At 43.3% G+C, this 27,089-nt stretch overlaps 1 protein-coding gene across 1 annotated transcript in view; it reads right to left on the reverse strand.

Moving 5' to 3' along the window:
- FRMPD3 (FERM and PDZ domain containing 3) overlaps window positions 1–26,262 on the reverse strand; it is a 63,160-nt gene extending 36,898 nt beyond the window's left edge. The window contains exons 1-7 of the mRNA XM_037062786.1: window positions 26,114–26,262; window positions 22,949–23,051; window positions 18,428–18,473; window positions 9,530–9,634; window positions 5,195–5,302; window positions 2,325–2,456; window positions 760–879 (exon numbers count right to left, since the gene is read on the reverse strand). Of these exons, the coding sequence (XP_036918681.1) occupies window positions 760–879; window positions 2,325–2,456; window positions 5,195–5,302; window positions 9,530–9,634; window positions 18,428–18,473; window positions 22,949–23,051; window positions 26,114–26,261 (762 nt within the window). The 5' untranslated portion in view covers window position 26,262. The remainder of the gene's footprint in view (window positions 1–759; window positions 880–2,324; window positions 2,457–5,194; window positions 5,303–9,529; window positions 9,635–18,427; window positions 18,474–22,948; window positions 23,052–26,113) is intronic.
- Window positions 26,263–27,089: the final 827 nt, after the last annotated feature.

A 27,089-nucleotide genomic window follows, 5' to 3' on the forward strand; every position in this document is an offset into this window, starting at 1 on the left:
CCTTACTTCACATTCTGCACTCCAGCTATAATAAATTGCTCAAAGCCCTTGCATCGTGGTATATTGTTCCATGCTACCAAGCCTTTGCAGATGTAAGTCCTGTTGTGTAGAATGTGCCCCTCCACTCCAACTCTGCACACAGGAAACATCCACTCATCCTTCAAGACTAAGAGCATGCACACATCACTTCCTCTGTGAAGTCTTCATGATCCTTTCCCATGGAGAGTTGGGAAACTGCTTCCTGAATGCTGCTACTGGCATCACACCCCACTACACTATTTTATATTTAATTATAAATATAAATACGCATATCTCTGAGCTCTAGCAAGTAAGACATTTCTTTGTTCATCATGATTACTAGCAGTGAACACAGGGCCTGGCCCAGAGTAAATGTCTCTAGACGAACTAAATTGGGAATCATCTCCTTACTGGAGCTAGGCACTGGGGTTTGGGAACCCCTGTGTACCTAAATGGGCTTGTTAAACCTTTGGATACTGTGATGGTGCCAGAGTTATTGGGGTTGCTTGCTCCTGAAAATTGATGAGATCTGTGTAAACAAACAACAGGACTTTGAGACACAGCCGGCTTACGTCACCAGGCCAATCAACTTGGCCATGTTCTACAGTGGTAGCTGAAAAGGAAAGGGCCTTCACAGCTACCTGGAGGTTGGAAAAACTTATATAGCAACTTCATTGTGATAGCCTGCCTGATTTTTTGTCTAATGGTCTGTCTCTCTGAGTATCTCAAATCAGACTCTACCTGGATGTACAGGTACTCAAAAGCAGCAGGATCCCGATGCAGCAGCTCCACAGGGTCTTTGGGAAAGAAGCTTATTCGGAAGAGGCATTTCATTCCATGATAGTGTGTCCGCTGTACCACCTGAATCCCAGGGATGAGAGGTGGGAGGCAAAGAGATCTGGGAATCAATGGCTGTGCTAGTAGGAGCCAGCTTGGTGGCTCCTCAAGGTGGGGCTTTGGGCGGAGCAAGGGTGTTGTCTCCTACCTGGCCAATTCCAATTACCCTTAAAGAAAAGTGATGAGGTGCCACCCTTCTTTTCTACCCTTATGACCCAAATGACTAGAATTTTTGAATCATTTATCCAGAATGTGCCCTTTATCAACAATTGGGTCTAAACTTCCAGATACTAGGTTTGAAGAGAGGGCTCCTGGGAATTTCTCTGACTCTTTTCTTGCTGTGGGACTAATTCCTTCACCTTGTAGAGGGGCCCAGACTCAAGCAGAGTAAGTTGCTGATTAGAAGATAAATCAAAGATTTAAAATGCCATTTGGAGGTATAGATGAAACAAACAGGCAATATAAAACAGTAACTGCTGAAGCTGGCACTGGGTAATAAGAATTTCCTATATGACTCCTATTCTTATGTATATTTGGTGTTTTTTTTTTTCAATAAAAAAGTTTAAAATCCCATTTGGAACAAGAGACCAGTTGGATTCAAAAGACCTCTTGAGGGTCAGGGAGGCATTTAGGCTTCCCTCCAAGCATGACACCCACAACCTTCCCTTCATATATCAGAACCTGTGAGTCCCCAGATTGCATTTGGCTGAAAGCTAAACTTGAAGAATTTTTCTTCCCCAAATACTTTCATTTTTTGCATCTGATTCTGGTTTTTGTTTCACTTCCATTTAGGCATTTCTTCCCAACTGTTCTTCCCCAACTCCTTCCCTCCCTCTCTGGGAATATTGATTGGCCCTGGTCGATTCTTTGGTTCTTCCTGTTGCTTCACTATTGGTGAAATACTATGCAGCCATCCTGGATTTGCCCAGCCTTTTTTCCATATGACAAGAGCTAAGATGGTAAGACACTGTCTCCTACTCTGCCTTGGAAGTTGATATGGGTGACATACTGCCCATCCTTGGCCCCAATAAGCCCATTCCCATCCAACACTTGTTCTGGACTCACTGGTCTCACTAAGCTCCATTGCCTGACCCTTTCATTAATAGGCTTCAAGTGAAGGCCAAGTTTCCTCTCTGAGGCAGAAAAGTCTAGCAGGCACAGCTTCCAGGAGACAAGAGAGTTGGCAATGTTCTTCAACTCAGCATTCCGGGAGCCATGCAGTGAGTTACCACCCCACACCTTTCCCTTAGAGACCAGGACTAACAATCTTCATGCCCTTTTTAGGTCACAAGGAACATTACCAAAAGCCCTCTGGAGGTGGGTAGTACAGACTCTGATTGAGAACTGTAACTTCTGGGAGCTGGCCAAATACATCATTATAAATTTTCCAGAAAGAGAGTGCCTGGGGTCCCCTTTTCTAGTAGAGGTCACATGCAAAGCTATCAAGCCAGGGTAAAAGAGTAACTTACATAAGCCAGGGGCTGCTTCTCCTGGAGAAGCAAAAATTTGTGGTTCTGTTCTGGCCCAGCATACTCAAGGACAAGAGCAAAGTGCTCAATGTACCTCAGGGAAAGACGGTCCTGTAATGTCACCATCACATCCTGTGGAAGAGAAAAGAGCCTTGAGAGGGAGCTAAATTCTATCTCTAAGCTACTCTAAGCACCAAACATGGGTAAGGGTAACTGACTACCAATAAAGGTAGTCCTGGGGAGAAGGCTGAGGCTGGGAAAGTGGGCCAGACAGAGATACTGGCCATTATGGTGGTCTAGGCATTGTGCTCCAGGATGAGGAGAGAGACACATGGGTGCTCTTTAGAGGCCTGGATCCTGGGGAACACCAACGGTGTAGGGGGTGGAAAGAAGTGTTTCTGTATTTGGCCTGGCCAGGCATATAGCAAAAGAAGGTGTAATTGCTGGTCCCCCTTTCTCCTTCTCTTCCTCCTTTTAACAAATTATTTTCTGAGTGCTTACTAAGTGTCAGGCACTGTGCTGTTCTTCTTTTACTTTCTCGTGTAAGAATGTTCACTCTGGTTTGTCCCGCCACTCTTTATTTAGGAATTTACGAAAAGCAAAGCTACAATTATATGATTAAAATAGACTTTCTGAAATCAAAACCTAAATTGAATGACCTGAGTTACTGGCAAAATGTTCATTTTTTATTGTAGTTGACTTTTAGAGACAATCAATTTAGCAACTTGAAAAATGTGTTCGCACACAGGAACTACATCACTGGTCTTGTGTACAGTCATAAATCTGAATACTTCTGGGCTCTGTCTACTCTGTTGCCCTACTTTTAATATTAGTGTGTCTGGAAACATATCCGTGGGGGTTAGACAAATGTCAGTTTGAAACTTCTTCCATCTATTTGCTGTGACTTCAGCCCACATTGGGCTCCAGAGTATGTGTCTGTGGAGTCAGCATCACTCTGCCCCCAAAAGCTTGGAAGAAGCAGGCTTTGGATAGTGAAGCTCCCTTACAGCCAGAGCTGCCAAAAAGCCCCTCAGTGACCATGAAAAAGACAGTGATGCATTCAAATGTTCAGCTGGAAATTGGTGGGTACTTGAGACTATCTCTTTGTATTATCCAAGTAGTAAGAGGTGCCAGTGTTTCTGGAGCTTTGGCAGTAACAAATGAGGTTTTCTTTGCAGTTCAGCTGCATTGGGATTATGGATGGCTAAACTGGTGATTGCCAACTGGTGTTACAAGTATAACAGCCCCTGTGCCAGACTGTCAATTCACTCAGGTTTCTCTCTGGGACAAGTGTTTGGCAGCCTATCCAAGTCCCAATGAATAGCCAGTGTACACCCCGCCCACACTAAAGTCAGAGTGAGATCACAAGCCAGGGATCACTGTTGTCCTAGAAGGCCGGGGCTACCTGAAAGTCACAATGGTGGTGATGTTGTAAGGTGGGAGAACACTTGGAGATGGTTCCAAGGGGAGGTGAGTAAAGGCTCCAGTGTGGGGACATGAATCAACACCAAGGAGGATTCTGACACAAAGAGATATCCACACCTGGGACATTTAGATACTCCTAGGTAACCTAGTCCTGCTTCAATGCTCCTCCCATAGGTTGACACATTCAATTGCCAAAAGACTATCCCTAGGCACACTAAGGAGTGTGTTTTGGTCCTAGGTCCCATGGGGGATCCACCCAGATATGTGCTTTCCAAACTCTTGGTTCAATTAACACAGGGTAAGCTGAGCATTTTGCAACTACGGCGCTATTGGCACTTTGGGCAGGATGATGCTCCATAATTCAGGGACTGTCCCACTCCCTACAGGGCACTTAGCATCTCTGATCTTGAGAGACTAAATTCCAGTTGCACACATGGACATGACCCCCAATCACCTCAGACATTTCCAAAAGTTGTCTGGAAGAAGGCAGTGCCAACACTGGCTGAGAACCACTGGCAAGGCCAATTCAGAGCACCTATTAGGGAAAGTTTCCTGGCCCAGGGGTTTCTTGATTTATAGGGTTGTCTTAGTCTCCACATGGGTACCTCAGAACACCTTTGAGCCATTGTGGGTTTTCTGGGCAGGCACTGTAGCCAACCATCAGTCTGAGTGGCATTGGTTACATTGAAACATTCATTCTGGAAATGGCATTCTCTTTCTGGAGAGAGTTCAGAAGAAACAGGAGCAGGCATTTCTGTCCCGGAGCAGAGTTGAACCTGGGTGTTAATTTTATCATTGTTTATCCTCCTCAGGACTGAGGAAATTGCTATAATTTTTAGACACCTGGCTGAGCCATTAAGAATTAGTAATTGCTCTTACTGTAAGAAGAATAGTCAAAGGGACTGTTGCTGGACTTTTCAAATCTTGGTTCAGTGCTTAAGATCTGCTTGTCATTTAAAAAGCAAGGCATGGCTAAGCTTATCTCCAGAGATTGAGTTTGTTGATTTCTGTGTATAAATTGGCATAGGTGTTAGTGTATCAATATGAATCACTTTTGCTTTTTAAGTGGTTTAATGATCTTCACATCCTTAGCTCCTGAGTCTTGAAGGAGCCAGTGTAACACCAACAAAACTCAGCTCACCAGTAGATGTATGTGGACATATGCATGTACACACATATACACGTATGCATGCACATACACACGTTTGGCATGCACACACACATTTACAATCACTGGCACACAGTTGGGCTCATAAATCACCCCCCCACTATCATCCGAGGAATGTGTTTTTACAGCCAGGTGCTCACAGCAGCAGGAGCTCAAAGGCTACTTTGCTCTGACAGTGAACAGCTCTGTGCAGAATCAGAAAAACCAACTAGGGGAACAGCAGCTGTGTGTGCTCTGCAGAGGGCAATGCTGACTTGACGGGAGACTCTGTAGGTACCTTAACAGTGGTCCGGCCATCAAACGTGAATGACTTGATCTGCCCATTTTCTAAGAAGACTTTCAGGACATTGGGGATGAGGAGAAGAGCTTCTTTCTTCATCATTTTCTGTGAATACATAAGGAAAGTACGCAGAGAAGGTCTCATTTAGAAGAAAGAAAGAACCCAGAGCAGGAGTTTAGAAGGAGAAGGAGACAGGGAGCCAAAGGTATGAAAGGACAAAGAGACAGAGGAAAGAGCAGATCACTAATAATGTTGCATGGACACCAAAACCAAATTCTCTAAGACACTGAACCATACCAGAAGTTCAACATTTGATCCCTGGCTGGTGTAGCTCAGTGGGTTGGGTGTCATCCTACAAACCAAAATGTCACTGGTTTGATTCCTGGTCAGGATACATGCTGGACTGTGGGTAAAGTCCCTGGTTGGGAGCCTGCAAGAGGCAACCAGCATCCAATCAATGTTTGTCTCCCTCTCTTTCTCCATTCCTTCCCCTCTCTCTAAAAATTAAAAATATATATATATATTTTAAGAAGTTCACCATTTGATGCCACAGCATACCCACATTCTACAGTGGCTCAAAGCTCCACAGCTTAGAATGGTGGTTGACCCACAAAGACCAGCACATACTGAAGAGCTGATAGGCTACCTCTTTAGGAGCCCACTTCACTCCTATCTCTGGACACCTCCCTTTCCATCAGGCCCTTTGAATACTGAGTTCACTTCTATATCCATATCTTTGCTCTACTGTTCCCCTTCCCTTGTGATATCCTAGGTCCTTCCTGACCTGGCACCTGCCTACTTCCCCAGAGTCATGTCTTGCCATTTCAGGTACCCATGCTGCTCTTTCATGCTTCCATACCTCTGACATCATTCAGGGACTGTCTCATTCCCTGCAGGACACTTAGCATCTCTGACCCTGAGACACTAAATGCCAATAACACAGCAAACCATGGGGATAACCAAAAAAGCACCAGACATTTCCAAAAGTTTTCTGTAAGTGGATACTACTGACCCTGATTGAGAACCACTGAAAAAGCCCAGTTTTGAATACCTGATTATTCCTTAGCAAAAGTTTTCCTGGCCCAGATATCTCTACTTTATAGAGCAGTGCATGTTAAATTATCAATAAATATTTATAAAATAAAAACTGTTCCCTCTGTTTTTCTCTTTCCTTCCTCAGTAAACTCTTACTCATCCTTTAAAATCCAGCTTAAATATGCGTTCTGGAAAACCTTGTCCAGTATCATCAGGTCCTTGGACCTGGTCTTCTCACATGTTCCAACAGCAGCTTATACACTCCTCTCTCAGTGCTCTTCTCATATTTTTGAAAAGTATTTGTCTTTCATAATTGAACAGTGAACTCAGAACACAATAACCATGTTCTATTTAATCTTTGTAGTCATAACACTAAGCAGAGTCCCTGGCACACAGATGGTGCTCAATAAATTACTGATGAATATATGGGCAGTAGGTGCTTGATATGTGCTTACTTGAATGATTAGACTCATCACAAGAATCCATCCATTCCCATGGGTCAACATTATCAGTTTTCCAGAAACTGAAAAACTGCATAAGATGGCCAGATTCCTTAATTCAGTAATATTCATTGGGCCTCTACTATATGCCCTGCACTGTACTGAGCCCCATGGTGGGTATGGAGAAAAATAGAAGACCTGGGTTTAGTCTTACACTTTTGTTGAGGTGACTTGGTGTGTATGCATATGTGCACATACAAGAAGTCATTAGAAAACCATTAAAAACCAAGACATACCAACAGGTGCTAAGTTTTCCCAGATGAGGTAAACTGGATTTTTATTATTTTTTATTTTTTAAAGATTTTATTTATTTTAGACAGAGGGGAAGGGAGGGAGAAAGAGAGAGAAACATCAATGTGTGGTTGCCTCTTACATATCCCCAGCTGGGGACCTGGCCGGTAACCTGGGCATATGCCCTGACTGGGAATTGAACCAGTGGCCTTTTGGTTCCCAGGCTGGCACTCAATCAACTGAGCCACACCAGCCAGGGCTAGATATTTATTTTGAAGGAGATGTTGGGTGTGGACTATTAGGAAGCCATAAGAGAACAGGAGAGATTTATGTACTGTCACAGGAAAAGTATGAAAGCATGAACAAATAAATCCTCCCAGGCTGGGGTATAGTTGGCAGTGGTGGGGAGCCAGGAGTTAAGCCATGGTGGGAAGTTATGGGTTATAGAGTTGAAAATATGTGACTACCTGGTTCTCTCCCTGATCCCAAGATACCTTGCTCCTGCTAAGTCCAGAGGCTCAGATCCCCATGCTGATGACACTCAGTGGTAGCAGGTTTTATTTAGCATACTGGGTCGAACTCAGATAATTACCTAATTGATCTTGTTTTAAAAAAGAATTGGAAAGGACCACCCACAGGATTTATTGTTTTCTGTGGCTGCTTAATAAAGCACTGGAACATGAAGGGAAAGTGATGATATACATGGACTCCCCCAAGTCCCAACCAATAGTGAGGCTGCTATGGTCCATACTGATGGCAGTGGTGGTGGTATGCTATTGTGACATCATATAATTTCCTGAGCACAACTATAATGGGAAGACTGATGTCTGTCCTTCTTGCAGATAAGAGCCTCATACCACACCTAGTGACCTGTCTAGCAGTAATAGAAATAACCTGGGAGGGCCTCAGCTGCTCTGGGGTATTTGCATTCAGACTGGTCTGGAGTGGGGCTTGATTCTGCCTGTGGCTAGCTGAGACACATGTATGGGGAGGGAAGTCATGGTGGAGGAAGGGAAGAATTGGGAAGGAAGAGTGGAAGGGAGAGGAAGAGAAGGGAGAAAAAAAGGAGGGGAAGAAGGTAAAAGAGGGAGGGAGGGAGCTCTTTACTGAGTGGCCTGGCCTTGGTTGATTACTCTATAATGCTGAGATTCAATAGGTTGCACCTGTCTATACTTTACAACATCAAGTTACATTTTCTCTGGATTTTCAAGGTCTCAAGACATAAACATCCTCTTAGTGATTTGGACCTCAGGGTCTGCTTCTTCCTGATCTGCAGTGACTCCATATTCCTCCCTTTCCTCTCTTCTCACCAACCCCTGCCTCTCTTTAGCTTCTTCTCCTAGGACTGAAGTAAAGTCCAACCACCAGTTATTCAGACAGCTTACCAGTGGGGCCCTGTAGTTAGTCCCTTGGGCTTCATAGTCCTCCTCCAAAAGTAATGAAGGAGGGCCTGAGCTGAGTTTGGGAAGAAGAGTCAGGCAAATGGAAATGAAAGACACCTGTGTCTTCTGTACCTTCTGAGTGCCTCTGCCCCACTGATTTTCCCACTCAGTCTAGGCCTACTAATTTCTCTTGACTGCAGCTGTGCCTCAGTACATAAAGGCTATGGGCCTCCCAAAAGCCCAGGGCATGACAGCCTGTAAAAGCACACAGGTGGCTGGTAGCTCTGGCTATCCCTCTCCACTACCCAACCCCACCTTACCCCAACCAGATATCACCAACATCTGTAGATTCCTGAGGGACTCTGGCCATAATCCATGATAGCTTACTACACATCCCTCTGCTCTCAACCTACCTATTCTCATTTGCTTATCTGGAGAAGACAGCTCAGCTCATGTAAACCCCACATAGAAGTGAGAAAGACTGCAAGTGGACCATGACCTCCCAAATTGGCTAGTACATAGTATGAGCTGCCAAGCTTCACCTGCTCCTCAAAACCATACCACTCAGTGGGGTATCCTACACTCTCTCCATCTGAAGCACTCACCCCCCAACATCACCAAAACATATCCAGTGGCAGAAAACACATTTACTTCATATTCCTTGCAATGCTGGGAGCATAGCAGGTGTCTAATAAAAAGCTTTGTGACTTAATAGAGTCTGTATCATTTTCCCTAGTCTGTTTCACCTTTCACTGCACAGTTCTTCAGTCAAGATGTGGAGGTGCAGGACCACTTCATTGTGAAGAGACCTTAATTTCATTAGCCACTCTCTCTCTCTGGGTCTTCAGAAAACCACTACTTCATTCCTGTTTCTATTAAGTAGCCAAAAGATGTTTATAGAGCACTTGTTCTGAGCATAAGCTACTGTGCTAGAGATGAAATTTCTCAAAGCAACATGAGGGTCTTGAGTGAGTTGACAACATATTATTTCTCCCCACAATGCCCAGGGCCTCTCTGAATGACACACACTCCTCACTTGCTATATACCCAGAACCCTGAGGTCTCCCCCTTTAACCCCTTCATAATGCTGTCCACTCAGATGAGCAACTGCCCCAAAATGAGATCTCAAAGGCAGAGTTGACTCTGGCCAAGGAGTGAGGAAAGAGAGCAGAAGCTGCACTTACTGCATTTGTTTCTCCAACTGCCACCTGCTCAGAAAATCGGACCTTCACAGGATTAGATCTCAGCTTGGCCTTCTTGGCAGCACTGATGAAGGCAGATTTGGGGGACTGGAAATAGAACAGAGAGCTAGTGAGTTCTCCATTCTTGAGACAAACCTGGCCTTTGCCACACCAGAGTTAAGATGTCTCAGAGAGGGTACACCTTCCCTTACTTGTCAATAAGTCAATAAATAAGTATTAATCCCCTATTAGGTACAAGGCAATGTGCTAAGTGCTTCCTTATATAGTGTGAGGCAAAAGTAGGTTTACAGTTGTGAGTATGTAAAACACAGTTTTTTTGTATTACCATTTCTTAATTATTGTATTAGAGTATTTTCCATATGAACAAACTGTAAACCTATTTTTGCCCCACCCTAGGATTTGTGTGTTCTGAAAAAACTGGGCATGAATGAATCAAATTTGGGTAGACTGAATCTCATTATTAATGCTTTAGGTCTAAGGGAGTTTGAAAAAATTCTTTAACAATAACATACAGTGAATTTCTATGTATTTGGTTTTCTTAATGTGAAATAGACCTAAGTGGTGATTTTTATCGATCTTATTCATCTTATAGCTATGCCCTTCCCCTAGGAAGGCAGCTTGTAGAAAATATTATTTTAGGTGTAGGAGAAAGGGTGCCTAGCACTCCAAAATGATTTATCTACAATTTATATACTATTCAGGAACATAGATATTGGGGATTTACCCAGGTGTCCTGGTCTTCCAGTTCTGGGCTCTCTGCCACTTTGTTCATACAATTCCTTATGAAATGCTCATAGACTCAGCTAGTATCTCTAGTTCTTGAGAATTGTCCCACAAATTCATCAGAATACATGGTTAGCAAATGCTGAAACTAAGTCTTTCCTGCGTGCTCCTTGTATTGTAGGAAATACAGGAGTCATGTCTTCAGGTGCATCTATTCATTCATGTGATAAATTTAGGGAGGGCCTTCTATGTGCTAAGAGCTGTTCTATGTGATGAGGGATTCAGTGGTAAACAGGACAGATAAAACTCTCTGAACTCAAGGAACATTCATTCTAGCAGGGACAAGCATACAATGAACTAATATAATTTAGGTAGCAAATAAGGACTATGAGGACAAGCTGAACAGGGTAAGGCGTGCCACAAGAGAATGTCTGAGTGAGGGTGGAAGTTAATGGGGGTGTTAGTTTAGACAGGATGGCCAGGGAAGACCCCTTTGAGAAGGTGACAGTTAAGCAAAAACCTGGAGAAAGTGAGGGAGAGAAGCCATGAGGCTATCTGGACAAAGCCATCCATCTAGAAAGAACAATAAAGGCTCTTATGTGGAAGTTAAAGTGGGGTATGTGAAGAACAGCAAGGGATCCCAGTGTGATGCAGCAGAATGATTGAGGGGTGGTGGTTCAGAGGGATTGTGCTTACAGAGGTAGTGTGAGGCTTTGTCATGTAGGGCCTTGTAATCCATGGCAAGAATTTTGGATTTTACTTCATTAGATGGTTTTGAGCAGATAGGGTCTGACTTGCATTTTATTCATAAAAGGACCCCTCTGGATGCTGTGTGGAAAACAGTATAGGAGTGTGATGCCAAAGTAGGGAGACCAATTATGAGTCTACCACCAAAATACAGTTAAAATATGATGGCAGCTTGGGCTAGGATGGTAATAATGGAGATGATGAAAAGTGAGTGAATTTTTGATATATTCTGAAAATAGAACCAGGACAATATGTTGATGAATTGGATATAGGAGGCGGAAAAGAGAGGAGTTACAGGGAAAACAGCGTTGTTATTTTCTGAGATGAGGGAGACTGGGGGAAATCAGGTTGGAGCTCCTTCAAACCACCTCCCCTACCAGCCTTGTCAGGAAGCCTTCATGTCCTACAATCCAGAATTCCTTCATGTTAAGGTCCCTAAGGTCTCTGCCATCTCAGAAGGCCATACATTAACTATTCTCTGCCATTAATTCTGGGTTGAGATTAATTTACCAGATCAGCCACAGGAGGGCAGGGCCCTAAAATAAAGACACTGCAGGAACAAATGTCCTCATCAGGTCATGGGCCCTGGCCCTAGCTGTGTTCTCTTCCACAACCAGCAATCTCATTCCCCATATAAGGCAGATTGCAGAAAGCCACCTATTCAACCTGAGTCCAGCAAAACCTCAGTGGGTCTCAGTACTAGCTGCATGGCAGAAACACTGAAGGAGCTTTTAAATTTTGATGACCAAGCCCCACTCCAAAGCAATTACACTGAATTCCTAGGAATGGGTCCCATGTATTGGTATTTTTTTAAACTTCTGATGATTTCAAAATGAAGCTAATGTAGGAAACCACTGAACTAAAGGAACCTTGGGCATCTTATCCTGAGACACAGGGTCAATTTGTTGGCTGCAGATGATATACTACAACGAAATACAGGGCTGGAGATCATTGCAGATTACAGTACTGATTGTTCATGGGAGTTGAGAAATGCCTTTGTGTGTTACACATCTTAGTGCTCCAATCATGCAGGCTGTAGCAGGAAGACAAAGAAGGAGCAAGATAAAGAGATCTGTAGCTATGTTCAGGCAACTCTGTTTGACTCCATGGGCACCACAGACATGAGTCAAGCAAAATCTTCATGCTACCTGACAGATACCCTTTTTCTGCAATCATCTATCATGGGATACCTTCCTGTGCCGTGTGGAAAGAGGCATCTCTAGAGAACTGAATGGGAAATGCTGTCCACCCTTCATTTCTAGACAGGAAATGGAGGCCTGGGAAGATGATATGGTTTACTCAGAGTTATCAAAGTAATTTCATAGTGGAGTTGAAACTAGAACCCAGATTTCCTGAGTCTTGGAGTAGTGAATTGCTCCCCACAGCAGGCCAAAGCTGAAAGTCCATTCCTGATCTTTCATCCACTGATTATAGTTCTACCTTGGTCCTATTGAATATATTCAAATGTACGAAGAACCCCAACTGGTATTCTTTCATGTATTTACCTGTATGGAAGGAATAGCCTCCTTGCTATACTTATCAAAAAAGTCCAAGGTTAGATCCTATCCTAGAGATACCACTTGAAACAAAAGATTCAGATATAAGGGAACAAAATCATGAAGGGATAAGTGGAATTGCCAATATTTTCAGGGATTATAATCATTTTTGGTGTCTGTTATAAAGCTATTTTCAACTTATTTGTGCCCCATTACTCATTAACCCTTGCCCTTTTGGTCTCTAAGACTCCATCCTATTCTTACTACTCAGCCTCAATGGCTGATTGCGACTCACTCATTGCCAGTTGTTCTTTGCCACATGTCACGGAGTCACACCTAGCCCTATGGTTTGACACAGTGATACCTGCTTTGCTGTGTGGATACAAGGGGCTCTCAAAGGTTACCCTGTATCAAAGCATATTCAAAGCTCAGCTATGGAGCCTAAAGTTCTGAACACTGAGATCACTCATTTGAATTAAAATATTGAGGATTGAGAAGACCCTGGTCAAATACAAATGTGGTATGAGGGAGGAGTAATGAACACAATTCAGGGGATCAGGGGCTCAGGGGCTCAGGGGCTCAGGGGCTCAGGGGCTCAGGGACCATCAGACTATGGGCATGTGTAGGCCAAATGCTGCATACCAAATGTTTTTTTTAAATAAATAAAGCTTATTGGAACACAGCCATGCCCTTCATTTATATATTGCCAATGGCTGCTTTTGGGCTATCATGTATGGCCTACAAAGCTTAAAATAATGTGGCCCTTTACAAAAAAGTTTGCTGACCCCTATACTAACTCATTAGCATACAGTCACACACTGTTTCTAAAACTTTCCTGATGACAAGAATTATTAGGGAACGCTTGTTAAAATACAGAGTCCTAAACCTACACCAGACTTAAAAAGTCAGAATCTCTGAGGGGATGGGGACCAGGAATCTATGTTGTTGATAATGTCCTAACCCATTAAGCATAGATTAATTGAGCATCTTAAAGATGAGACATCTGAGCTCTTCATTAACCCATTTTTCCTTCATGCAGCTGGGAGCCTCATTTTGCAATAGGTGCCCTTTCTGGTTAAAATGAATTTTTGGTTGAAACATGGGACTAGAATTGCTAAAGGGCCACTGGGACACTGCAAGCCCCTTGAAAAAAATATGAAGCCAGCAGCTGGGTAACATAAGCAATAGAGGAGAGATCCTGTCTCTCCTTCAGAACTGAATTCAGAAGCTGGTAATTCTTTGGTCATTTTAAAATTTGATGGCTCTATTAGTACAGATTTTGGGGTTGTGCTCACTTATGTATTGGCCAAAGTTCAGTATATGGCCAAACATTTTAGTGCATGATAAAGCCCTACTTTGATAACTATGAAAAAAATTTGAGATGAAGCTCAGTTTCCTAAAGGTTTGACAGCCTCCTGATTCTTCTTTCTGATGGCTTGCTATCTTTCACACCTGAGCCTAATTATAAGCAAGTCCCATAGCAAGCACTACGGGACCCTGAGATAATAAAGAGCTATCCTGGTGTCATGGGCCCACTAATAAATGACCCAGGTGGTCTTCCTTCCTTGACTTGGAACTGCCTAGAGGTGGACATGTCCTCTCTCCATCCTCCAGGGTCCCCCACAAGCCACACATGATTCCCATCTATTACCTAGTCAGGTGGTTGTGCTCACAGCTCCCTGGACACACTGAGCTCTTCTGTGCCCATCTCATACTCTCTCTTCACCACCCCTGACTTCCATGGCCTCCAGTGTCCCTTTTGCTCAGATAAATGACATCTTTAAAACCTGGCTCAAATTCTACATTGATCCTGAATCCTTCCCAACTCCTCCATTCTCCTCCCTGGGTTTCCTATAGTACTCCTTGTTAATCCACATGATAATGGGGCTCACCTCCCCCACTAGACTATAGAAGAGATGACATTTTACATTACTGTGTCTCCCCTTAGCACCTAGCATAGAGCAGCACAGAAAAAAGATAGCTGATTGCTAAGGTTAATAATGAATTACTTAATCAATTTGGCAAATACTGTTTGAGTACCTACCAACTTCCAAGCACTATACTCCAAGAAGCTCTGTGGAAAAACAATGCTTCTTCTGTGGTTCCTATTATTTTGGTGTTTTTTTTTCTTTTGGCCAGGTGGCTCTAAGCAGAGAGTGGCTCTTTGGGTAAAGGCTAAGTTTTCAGAACCATCTGAAGGGACTGTCTGCTTGCTTTACCAGGGCCATTCTATGGGACAATCCAGTACTTCATCTATTTAAAAATATTTATTGAGGACATACTATGTGCCAAGGTCTAACAGTACCAAATTAATACAGATTCAGTCAATAATGGGGAATAGTTGGCCACTCAAAGATTAAGAAACAGCCTTAAATGCATATAGGCTTAATAAGTGGCTATCTATGCAGAATGATTTGAGTGGCCCTGGGAAAGGACCCCTGTGACTGCCCAATATATCCCCCAAATGGTCTGCCATGGTACAAGTCCCTCTGTTAAAAAGAAAATGCCATATGAAAGAGACTATATATTTGACCAGTAGTTCATAATACGTACCTTGGCTACATATCAGAATCATTTAGGGAGCCTTTTCAAAAGACCAATGCCTGGGCTCCATTCCCAGGGCTTCTAATGCACTCAGGGCTACAGCCCAAGTATTAATATTAGTAAGAGCTTCTTGAGGGGGGGTTCCATTGCATAGCCAGGGTTGAGAACCACTATATTAGACCATTATCAACCATGGAATGTAGGAGTGAACTACCAGGAGTCTTAGACATTTTCTGGTCCAATGTTTCCTAAATTCTACTGAGCATCAGATTTACTTGTGTCTCTTAATTAAAAATAAATCACTGGAACACATTCCGGATCGATTGGGAGACTGTCTTCTGGAAAAAGTGGTAAGCTTGAACATAACAAGGGTTTGGCAAGAGGCAGCAGTCTCCATGTACCCATGAGATGCCAAGTATCTACTTTGGACACAGTGCTATTAATATGTTCTGTGATATAGGGGCTATAATACTGAACATATGCTGACAGTCTTCAGGAAGCTTTCACTATAGCTTTAGAGAGGAGAGTCTCTCTGTAAATTTTTGTTCTTCACAGTGGTTATGGTCTAAAAAGTCACTTTGAAAACTGAACTAATAAATACTGAACAGTCATTACTAGGGGGAAAGTGTACATGTGTATCTTACATATATTACAATCTTAAATTCTAAAAACAACTAATCCTGTAGATTCTATTTCCTTTATTTTATCAGGAGAAAATGAGTTTCTGAAATGTTAAGTGATTCTCCTAAGGCCACCCTACTAAAGGGGTGAGACTTGGGATTCAGACCCCATGAAACCGTCACCACAGCCAGAGTTTCTTGCAGTACATTGCACTGCGCCCTACCACCTCTAACCTCTGGAACACCTCTGTATGACTGCGGAAACAAGACAGAGTGTTTGTTGCCTTGTTTGACTTCAGCTAGGAATGTGTGCGTTAAGAGACTCAATTTTTTTCATAATCTGCACATGTCTGCAAATGACCAGGAAAGCATTGTGAGTAGTACTGTATTTTGCTATGTATGATGTGCACCCACAGTTTACTGCTAACCATGTATAATGCATGCCCTTATTTTTCCCTCAAAAGTTTGGGCAAAAAAGTATGTCATACAAGCAAAATGTGGTAATTTTGTGGTTAAAAATACATTTTAGGAAATAGGTGAATTTGCAAACATGGGATCTGGATAATGAGGATCAATTGTGTATGTATGCAAGGTTGACATTCAGTCAGGATGCACTGGTATGGCCATACCTATTGTAAAATACTGAGGGATTCTTTCACACTAATTGGTATGTAGCCACTGCCCTACGCTTCCTGGGTGCCACCTGACCTCTTCTCTGGGACCTCTTTACACATGATCAACCAAAGGGTTAACACCCGGTACAGTTAGGGGGCCTTCAAGACTCTACTCCAGTGCCTATTAGCTTACATTCTGATTAGATGGCCCGTACTGTACAGGTTGCTCATTGTTTTGATTATCACCCCTGTGTGTATGTGCTCTTCCATGTCTATGCTCAAAGAGTTTAGAGATCACAAGGCCAAGAACTAGAATTTAAGCTCTCTGAGGGAGCAACCATGTCTGTCCTGTGCACTGCTATATTTCTAGTCTGGAAGAACACCTAGAACAGTAGGCATTCAGTAAAGGTTTGATGAATGAATGAATTAGAAATTCTCACTAAGGTTAGTCAGGAACAGGTGTTTAGAAGACATGAGTCATATGCCAAGTCTTAAAGGAAACAGCCATCTATTAGAAGAGACATGGACTAAAACAAGGACAGAAGTCTGCAGGGCAGTAAGAGCTAAGAAATGTACAAGGAGAAGGAAAACAGTCTGGCCTTAGCAAAGAGGCCATGGAATAGGACAGTGGGGGCATCAGAACTGGGGACAAAGGGTGATGGCACTGGGATAACAGTTGAGACGGAGATAGGGGGAGTGTTTGCCTCTTAATTCTGCAGCTAAGTTTGGACACTTTAATTTAGGTTGCTGTGATGGCTGGTAGTTGGGTTTCCTTCGTTCCTTTAACAAATATTTATCAGGTGCCATCTCTGTGTCAGGTGCTACTTCAGACAATGGGGATACAGCAGTGAACAAAAAACAGTCTCTATCCTCATGGAGCTGATATTCAAATGAGGGATATATACAATAAATACATATAAATATAATATTTCACAGGAATGTAAAATGTCACAGCCACTTTGGAAAATGGTATGGTGGTTTCTTTGATAAATTATTCATTTAATATATTCTATGACTGAACAATAGTGCTTTTGCGCATGTGTCCCAAAGAAATGAAAACTTGGCCTGTGATATGCAGCCTGATTTGTACCTGTGCACTGTCCCTGGCCTTACACAAAATGTCATCTTTCTTTGGAAAAATCTTTCCTCCCATCTTTGCCTGGGAAATCCTGCCCCATCCTTCAAGGTCTAGCTCATGTGAATCCTCCTCTGTGAAGCCTCCCCTGCTTTCATGCTCCTCACCCCCAACAGGTGTGGCTATAGGATGGGAGTGAAACCTCAGTGCTGGAGTATAGGGGAGTGTTGTAGACACTGGGAAGGGACAACCAGACTGGAGGTGTAAGGAAGGCTCTGAATTTTGCACATGGAATGTTCATACCTGACGTTGTGCATTTGAGTTAAAATTACTATCAGGATATAACCTAGCAATGGACACTGGGCCTTGTGAATCCAACTCTTAAGGAGAGGAGCCTGGGGATTTTCACTTTTAATAAGTAATCCTGCTGACTATATGATCAGGTAAATTTTGGAAACACTGTTCTAGTCTAAACCCTCAATTTATAGATAAAGATACAGATTCAGAAAAGGAAACTGAACTTTTAACTGATCACACAGCCAATTAGTGATTGAACCAGGACACAGCTCAATCTGTTTGTTGAACCGTACCTCCCCAGAAACTAATGTTGAATTCCCCACATTGTATGAGACCCACAGTGGTCTCATACATTGCAGGCCATTTAGTAAATATCTGTATGAATGAATGAATAAGATTTGCACTCACTGCCTGCAAGGACTTTATGGGAGTTAAACACTGGACAGATAAATTTTGATAGGGCACAGAAAAAAAGAAGTAGATAATATCTCTGGAAAGTACCTCTAGAACTGTGGAGGTGGGCAGCTTAAGTGGGATAAAGCAGAGGGCACAGAGCACTGTATAGCCCTTTAAAATTCCCAAACCTTGGACACAGGAGTAGACAAGATGTTAAGAAGGTATGTTTTAAATTTAGTTCTAATTCCTTGGCTTACAAAATACTGGTCCTAGTCTCTTCTCCCACCTTCTCTCTCATCACTGTCACTTTTCAATATAGAGTCCTCTCATGTCAGGAAGAAGGGTAGATAGCAAAGAAGCTCACTCACCTGATGAGTATGCAGAACTGTAAGAACGACAAATTCCTTAGTGCTCCTAAAGAGAGAAGAGGGAACAGGAGAGTAGTGTATCATGCACTAGGTACTCATCTAGCACAAGAAGCAACACCAGAATTTCCCCCTGGGCTGCATTTAGGTATATAGATTAGGACAGAGGGCAATCTGAGGATCTGCATGGCTGCCTTACCTCCATCATTTGTGGCAGCTGACACACACCATCTATATAGGTTCACACAGGCATCTGGAATGGTGTTACCATTATCCCTGAGGTTGTCATTTTTCAGGATTTTAAATATTCCTTTTCACATTCTCTATGTAGAAATCCCCAAACCTTAGGGGCAATTTTATCTGCAGACTAGAAAATTCTCAAGAAAAACTTAAGGCTGGAATTATGAAACTCAAAGGGCATACACTCAGTCTTGGGAACCATGTACTATGATTATTGGCAATTTGGTATTTAAGCAAGAGGGGAAACTCAAAGGAAAACCCCAAAGGAGGTCATTTGGTCACCATGACTGACACTCAACAGATTTGTTTTAATTGAATGATCAAAAACATGAGCCAGGGAGCCACATATGGAAGCCAAGACTCTCCCGATAGCAAGTATTCAAAAGAATGGAGAAACTGAAACTCTTCCAACATGAATTATGCCAATGATCAAACAGGCTGTGAGGTATGAACATTTTCTCCTAGGAATGCATAATCCTTTAAAATAACTAAAATTACTGGAAGGAGTTTGCCTTGAAGGAGCATCCCCTCTCATTGCTGGCCTTTTTCAAAATTTGGGGGGAATAAAGGTATTCCAGAAAAAGAGTGAAAACTGCCCTTGATTCTGGTGATTCAGGAAAAGCCAAGGCCTCTGCTTAAAGACTGGAACATTATGCATATTCAGTGAGGCAAAGTTCCAGGATGAATCAGTGCCAGGGTCTGGGAAGCTCCCAGGAGAAAGAAGGAGTTGTGTTCCAGGGAAAACACCACAGAAAAATCTGTCTCTTACAGACAGCAGGAACATATTTAGTTATGTGACTTATTTGCTCCAGCCCCTGCCACACCTCCTCATTTCAAGTAGAAAAAAGCTGAAGTCCTTATAGTGTCTACAACTCTCCCCCTTCCTTACCCCATTCCACACATTGAATTCTCTCCTGTTCCCCAAATATGCCAGACACACTCTTGCCTTAGAGCCTTGGCCCTGGCTCTTTCTCCAACATGCCCACCTCTTTCAAGACTTTCTTCAAATGTCACATTCTCAATGAGGCCGACACTGGCCATGCTATTTAAAGTTGCATCCTGTACTCCTGTGCTCAGTACTCCCAATCATCTTTATTCTGATGCACATTCTAGTTCAGTAACACTCGTCAGCCTCTAGTATACTGTATAATTATTTATCATGTTTATTGCTGATAGTGTATTTAATTCCACTAGAATGTAAACTCTAATGCACATGGATTTTATCTGTCTTATTCACTGATTTATATTCAGTGCCCTAGAACAGTGTCTGGTGCACAGTGGACACTCAATAATAAATATTTAATGAATGAATGAACTAGTGAATGAATGATCCACTAGCCCCTAAGGATATCAAGTGAGCAAGCTCCATTTTGACCCCAAAAGAGCTCTGGACTCCCTCACAAGATTGGGCTACCTTGTTCTAGGGTATAAAGATATTCCCTGGAAGCAAAGCAAAGACTTCTTAGAGGTTGGGTTGAAAGAACCCAAACATGTCCTGATTAGGTTAAAAGAACACACTTCATACTGGTGTGGTGATAGAGGGAGAAGTGTGGAATACAATGGATGACTGAACTTAGAGAAGGGACAAACTAAATGTCATTAGCGACCAGACACATTCCAATATATTGAGCTGGAAGGGGGCAGTTCGAGAAAGGCCTGCTTTAGACTTCAAGAGAGAAGATTCCAAATCCCTTTAGAGCTAGCAAAAGGGTGCTGCTGCATACTCAAAGCACTAAGTCTGCCTTTGAAGGTGAGGCAGGGGCTCAGGGTAAGGTGGGCTTTGGGAGGGCAAGAAAGATGAGTGCAATAAAATTATTCTGAACCAAGAAGGGTTGAAAGAGATGGAGGCAGAGATAGAATAGACTACATAAGGCAGAGAAAGAGAGTGAGAGACAGCACATGGCTGCATTTGGGGTCCCCCAAACTAAGGTTAGCCCATGGAATTTAAAACTTGCACCCCTGTCCTTTCATTCCCTAACAACAAGTCTATGTAAGGGTATGTGTGGGTGGTATGTATGTGTGCATGTGGTGGGAGTGTGAGGTAGTGGATTGTGTATGATGTATGTATGTGTGTGTGAGCATGTGGCACAGGTAGATATAAGCATGTGTGTACTGTGTGGTGGCATGTTATGAGTATGTGCAAGCTGTGTGGTATGTATTACGCATGGTATGTGTGGTTTGTGGTAGCATAGCATGAATCTGTGGTGTATGTGTGGGGTGGGTGTGGGTGCACAGTGTCTGTGTATTGTGTGCATGGTATAAGATAGACAGTAAATGGTGTTGGAGGTATGCAGTGTGCACAGTGTATTTGTGAGCATACAAAGTCTGTCCAGAAAAATTCCAGCCATTAATAATACAATGAGAATGGTTTGTGTAACATCAATGTAACCTGGCAGCCAAGGAGAGTAGACTGGAATGCATGTGCATGAACAATGATGACTGCATTATATTAGTGGGGGTGGTAGATGCCATTGACTGAGCATGGCAGTACTGTGTGGCTATTGCATGCAAAATGACTAAGCAAGTAAGGCAACAGATCTGCATCAAATTTTGTGTTAAGCTTGATCATTCCTCTGCAGAAACTATTGGAAACTATTCAGATGAATCAGAAGGCCATAGGTATAGGTGATTGGTGATTGGCAGCTTCATCACCACAACACACCCGCTCCTGCATCACGTCTTGTGCAGAGGTTTTTGGTGAAACATCAAATCACCCAGGTTACTCAGACCCCCTACAGCCCAGATGTGGTGCCCTGTGACTTCTGGATTTTCCCCAAACTAAAACCACCTTTGAAAGGAAGAGATTTCAAGCCCTAGCTGGTGTGGGTCAGTGGATTGAGTGTGGGCCTCTGAATCAAAGGATAACCAGTTCGATTCCCAGTTTAGGGCGTATGCCTGGGTTGCAGGCCAGGTCCCCTGTAGGGGGCATGCAAGAGGCAACTACACATTGATGTTTCTCTCCTTCTAATTCTTTCTCCCTTCCTCTTTCTAAAATAAGTAAGTAAAATCTTAAAAACAAAAAGGAAAGGGAAGCGATTTTAGACTATTGATGACATTCGGGAAAATATGACAGGGTAGCTGATGGAGATTGGGAGAAGTGTGTGAGGTCCTAAGGTGCCTACTTTGAAGGGGACTGAGGCTTCATTGTCCTATGTTCAATGTTCTTTGTACCTTTTCTCTTCTTCTGTAAATGTTTCTATTTTTCATATTACATGGCTGGATACCTTCTGGACAGAAACACCACCTCGTGTATGTGGTGTGCGTGGTGTATGTGAGTGGGTGTTGTGATAGGGTGTATGTATGGCATGTGGTGTGTAAGTGCTATGTTAAGGCATGGTATGTGGTGAGCATGTGCATGGTATGTAGCGTGAATGGTGTATGTGTGCATTATGTAGTGGCATGGTATGTGTGTGAGTGTGTGTTGTGCATGGAGTATATGGTATGTGGTATGAATGGTGTAAGGAAGGGAAAAAGTCAATGTGATTATTCCCACATACAGGTGGTTGTGGTCCCCTGATATTCTTTTCTCTCTCTCACCTGCCCCCATGTGGAGGTCATGAAGGAGCCACGCATACCATGAGTAAAATCCACAATGGCAGGTTCCCATCCTCAAACCACTGGCCAGGGATTTTGATTTTCTTCTTGTTTTTTTGTGGGGGTGAGGGAGGGGTGGAAAGGTAAAAAACAATGTCTTGTTTACACTGTGCTTATGTCAGAGTGTAGTTTTTAAAATTTCTTTTTATACATATGCATGGGCCCCACACCTGGCCAATTACATCAGTGTGTGGTTGCCCACTGCTGGGGATCTGGCCCCCAACCCAGGCATGTGCCCTGACTGGAAATCGAACCAGCGACCCTTTGGTTCACAGGCCCACATTCAATCCACTGAGCTACACCAGCCAGGGCTCAGGGTGTTCTTTTAATTCCCTGTTTGGTACTCATTTGTCACTTGGTTTGTCCCACTGCACAATAAGTCAAAAACCAAGGGGTTTGGGTGAGGTGAGTAGTGAGTTAGAAAGTGTGAGGGAAGCTCTGGCAGGAGGCTGTTCTTTGTGTCTGCACACATCACTGGAGAAGGCTAAACCAGAGTGTATGAGGGCCCCTAGAGTCCCAGAAGGGCTGAACCCTGAAGTCCTACATAGATAGGAGCCCTGGCTAGGGTTGCTGTTCCTGAAAGGTCTCCTCTTCCAGTGCCAGGGAGGACCATGGTAGCCCTATGCCACTGGTGGGACAGAAGAAGGGGGAGTACTCAGTTCCTGCCAAGATCCAAATGACACCTGTTACCTGATGAGTTCTAGGAACCTCTCCCTGGGGGCTTCACTCACGTCCTCCTCATTAATAGCCACAATCTGGTCACCAGCCAGGAGCTTGTCCTCAGCGGGGCCTCCTGCAGAGGAGAGGAGACAGGTATGAGGGCTTGGGGCCACTGCTGGGAAAGCTCAGTTCTGAGGGAATTCCCAGTGTCTGAGGAAGCTGAAGTGTGTGCTGAATCCTGTAGGAGATGGTGGAGGCTGAGTGGTGCTGGTGGGGGGGGGTGGTGTTTGAGCTTTGCCACTGCTGCCTGTGGAAGATGGAGGACAGGGGACTAAAGAAAGACAATGAAGTGGACCCCCTTTGGATGGGGGCAGTGTGGTAGCAAAGGCCTCAGATGAGGCAAATTAGTGTTGTCCTGGCTGGGTTCTAAAAAAGAACACAGGCTTCCACTTCACCAAGCTCAGGCTTAGGGAATGACTTTCAGTCTACTGGAGGTGGTACAGATGATGAGAAGAATCTTCTTACTTGAACACTATTCATACTCGCTGCTCTGAAATATTTAGAAATTCACTTGCCTGGAGACAGGGGGATTGACTAAAAAACCCAAAGGGTTTATTTTCTTTCAACTCTGAGGGATGTTCTTCTCCAATAAACGATGGTGGGGAAGGCAAATATTCTAAATCATGGGGAGTTGGAAATTGCTTTCTCTCATTCCCATTTTTACTGTTGAGGTTAAGAAAGCAGGTCTGTTTGAGGGACATTATCTTCTTGGTTGAGGTAAAGCATGGGGGTCGAGTGGTACAGGCAGTGCTGCCCTTGGTGTTTAGCAAAGATATTCTTGTAGGAAAGCTTTTCACAGATTCAGAAACAATGAGAAATGAGACCCAGCCTCACTCAAACCCAAAAGAAATGTTTAATGACATGTTCCAATCTCAAACCAATCTGAACTCTTGTTTGTGTCCACTTTAAAGGGCCAGATTTCAAGTGCTTCCTCTCTCTACAAAGAAGTGTCCTATGCAAACTCCAAAAACATGAACAAAATGCAAGCAACTATGTCACTTGAGCTTGTAACTCAATGGCTCTGGAACATGTGGCCTGTATTGAGGGTGGCTGTGCCAGTTCATCCAGCAGGGATCACCATTCTGATGGCAATGCCCTTCAACCCCCTCAGCCAAGTCTCTCAACAGCACAGTGACTTCAGGAGCAGAAAGCATAGTGGTGAAGAGTCCACTCTTTGCAGTCAGCCAGACCTGGACTCTAATCCCAACTGCCATTTATTAGTTGTGTGGCCTTGGACAAGACATTTAATTTCCCTGAATCTCTTTCCTCATCTGTAACATGGGAAAATACTTAGACCTACAGGTCATAATAATGCTGGGAGGATAATTGAGATGATGAATGTATAGCACTTAAAACAATTGATTGATGTTGGTAAGAATTTGATAACTGTTAGTTATACCTTCTGAAGGACGGTTTCTTCATTTCATTCCTTTTATCTACCTCTGCCATAAATGTCAATCTTTTAAGTGGAGGCCACTCTACATATTCCCTCCCTTTCTCCCTTCCTTCCCTTTAATAGAAAATGTCCTATGGAACTCAACTCTCTGATGGCAGTGGTAGGTAGCATTCATCTTCTCTTGCTTTCACAGAATGGTTTGTTGGCATGCTCAACCATACTCATTTCTCTATAGGATACTTCTTGTCCTTTCTTAAGGTCTCAAATATAGAATCAAAAAAGTCATGTGCATATGGGGGCCACCTGGGGCATAAACAGCTCTGTGAATCAGCCCAAGTCTACACTGGACTGGCCTGCCAGTCCCATGGCTTTCTGTGGCCCTTTCTAGTGGCTTTCCTTCTCTCTACTCTTCCAACTCTTCTTCTTCATTATACCACTTGAAGCTCAAGGCTACCTTTGGCCCTGTGAATTCTGTCTCCTTTGAAGTGAAAGAAGAGGTTCCCGGTGTCCTGTCACTAAGTCTTATCTGGTTCCTCTTACCCAGGACTAATTTGACTTCTGATCAGAGACTCTGAAACCAAAAACCTTTTGCCAAACTGCATGACTGACTTGGGAGTCTTGGGTCAGCCACAAACTCCTGTACTGAATTGATTTTTTTTCTCCATGCCCTCTAGTTGAAGAGAAAGCTTACAAAATCTATTTCTTTTCCTTTGAGGATTACAAAATTTATCAAATTTCTGCTAGAAAGGTTTTTACTCTGGCTGCTCCTCTTGACTAAGTGAGAAACTGTTGTAAACATCTAAATCCTCAGGCCCAGCAAGTCAGGAATAAAGCTGCTTTCTGCCTATCCTTTCTGTCAATGCCTAGCAGATCTGGAACAAAACAGTGCCTAAGCCATTTTCTATTTCATTCATGATGGTATGTTTCACTGTTCAGGTGGGGCTTTTGCTTGTTTCATCTCACATGGCCCCATTCAAGCCCTGCTTCCCCAGCATGGTATCAGTCAGGCTCAGTTACAAATCCTGCCTCTGTTTCTTTCTAGCTGAGTGACCCTGCTCAAGTCATCTCTCTTCCTCTCTGCTTTAGTTTTCTCATTTATAAGATGACAATGATATTATTTACCTTGCAGGCTTGGCTGTGAGGATTAAATGAGATTATGTAAAGCATGCAGTAGGTGCTTAGTCAATGGTAAATTGATTATTTTACTGTTGTTGCCACTATGCATTCAGAGATTTCATTTTCCTCTCCTCTCTCACCTATGGTCTGAATCCTGATTCTAGTCTTCAGTGGTTGACGTAGTTCATGAGTGTGTACCAGTCTTTGCAGTTGGATGGTTAGATTCTTGGGGACAGGAACGACATCATGTACTTCCCTACAACCTTGCTGGTCTTAGAGTAGGCAATCTATGAATACTTGTTGAATTGAAATTAAAATTTTCATCCAAGGCAGTATGGCTCTTCTATGAAGATTCTAGGCAAATGGAAAGCTTCATTAAGATCCAGACCCCTACTAAACTATCAACTGCAGCTTCTGCCTAGAGCACCACACAGCCTCAAAAACTTATGTCAGTCAGTCTTAAAAGACCAGCTCCCTCACACAGTAACTGGCTGGCAAGTCTTTACCCACTCTTCATAAATTATTTGCCAACACAATGTACTCAGGAGCTCTTCTCTTTGGGAAGATGTGTGGGTGTTGGAGGATAGGAGCCAGGGCCAGGGGGGTATCTGAGGGACACCTACCTGGCCTCACAGATTGCACCACCACAGGCCTCTCACTGTCGGCCACGAAGCCAAAGCCATATATAGGGTCTCGGTGAATGGTCACTTGTCGCAGTGTCTCTGCTGGCAGTTGCTCACATTCCATATCATTTGCACTCTCTTCCTGCATCACATGACTAAGGGAAGGGGAACATGGGAGCAAAACAAGATGCAAAGGCAACTAAACCTCAGAAGCAGATGTAAGTTACACTAATTAGGGTGCCGGCCATGGCACCTGGGAGTTCACACACTTAACTTCCTGCATCCTTTGAAATCAGCAGAGGCAAAGACTGCCTCCTGTTTCAGATTGGAGAAAGAAGAGTCTGGAAAGGAGAAGCCACTTGTCTCTTGTCTACAGAGCCAGAGTCAATAGACGACACTGGTGCCAGAGCCTGACATTAGTCAGTCCTTTCCTCAAGATATTGGGACTCTAAAAGGAGCCTAAATGGAAGTGTGTTGTTCTGAAGGTTATTTGGTACTATCCATTGAATTGGCTATTACCTCCTTAAGAGAAACCAAAACTCTGAGGGAAGGGACTACAAAATAAGCAAGTATGTAGGGAAGGACTGTGAAGTCATTTCAGAATGTGGAGCACCTTCATTCAGTACTTGAGCGATTTTAAACTTTAATGTCCCTTGGGTGATATATAACAATAAAACATTTAGATGGCGTATATAAACAAATGGGCTAATGGTGAGGACCATTGCCTTACACAATTGTACATAATGCCAACTAATTTCAGTAAATGGAATAACTGAAAAATGGCTCCTGTGGGCAAGAAGAGGAGCTGTGCCTTATGGCTGCCAGCAGAACAGAACTCTAGATGAGCTGGGAGAAGAACTATCACTGCCCCAGTACCTGGGAGGGATTACAGATGGTTCTTCAATGCCCACAGCTTAAGTTACTGAGGGTTATGAATTACACAAGGACTTTATAAAGGTTCCACAGCAAGGGCCAG

The sequence above is a fragment of the Sturnira hondurensis genome, unplaced genomic scaffold (assembly GCF_014824575.4).
Source record: "Sturnira hondurensis isolate 20B ecotype Veracruz unplaced genomic scaffold, ASM1482457v3 Scaffold0014345, whole genome shotgun sequence".
NCBI lineage: Eukaryota > Metazoa > Chordata > Mammalia > Chiroptera > Phyllostomidae > Sturnira > Sturnira hondurensis.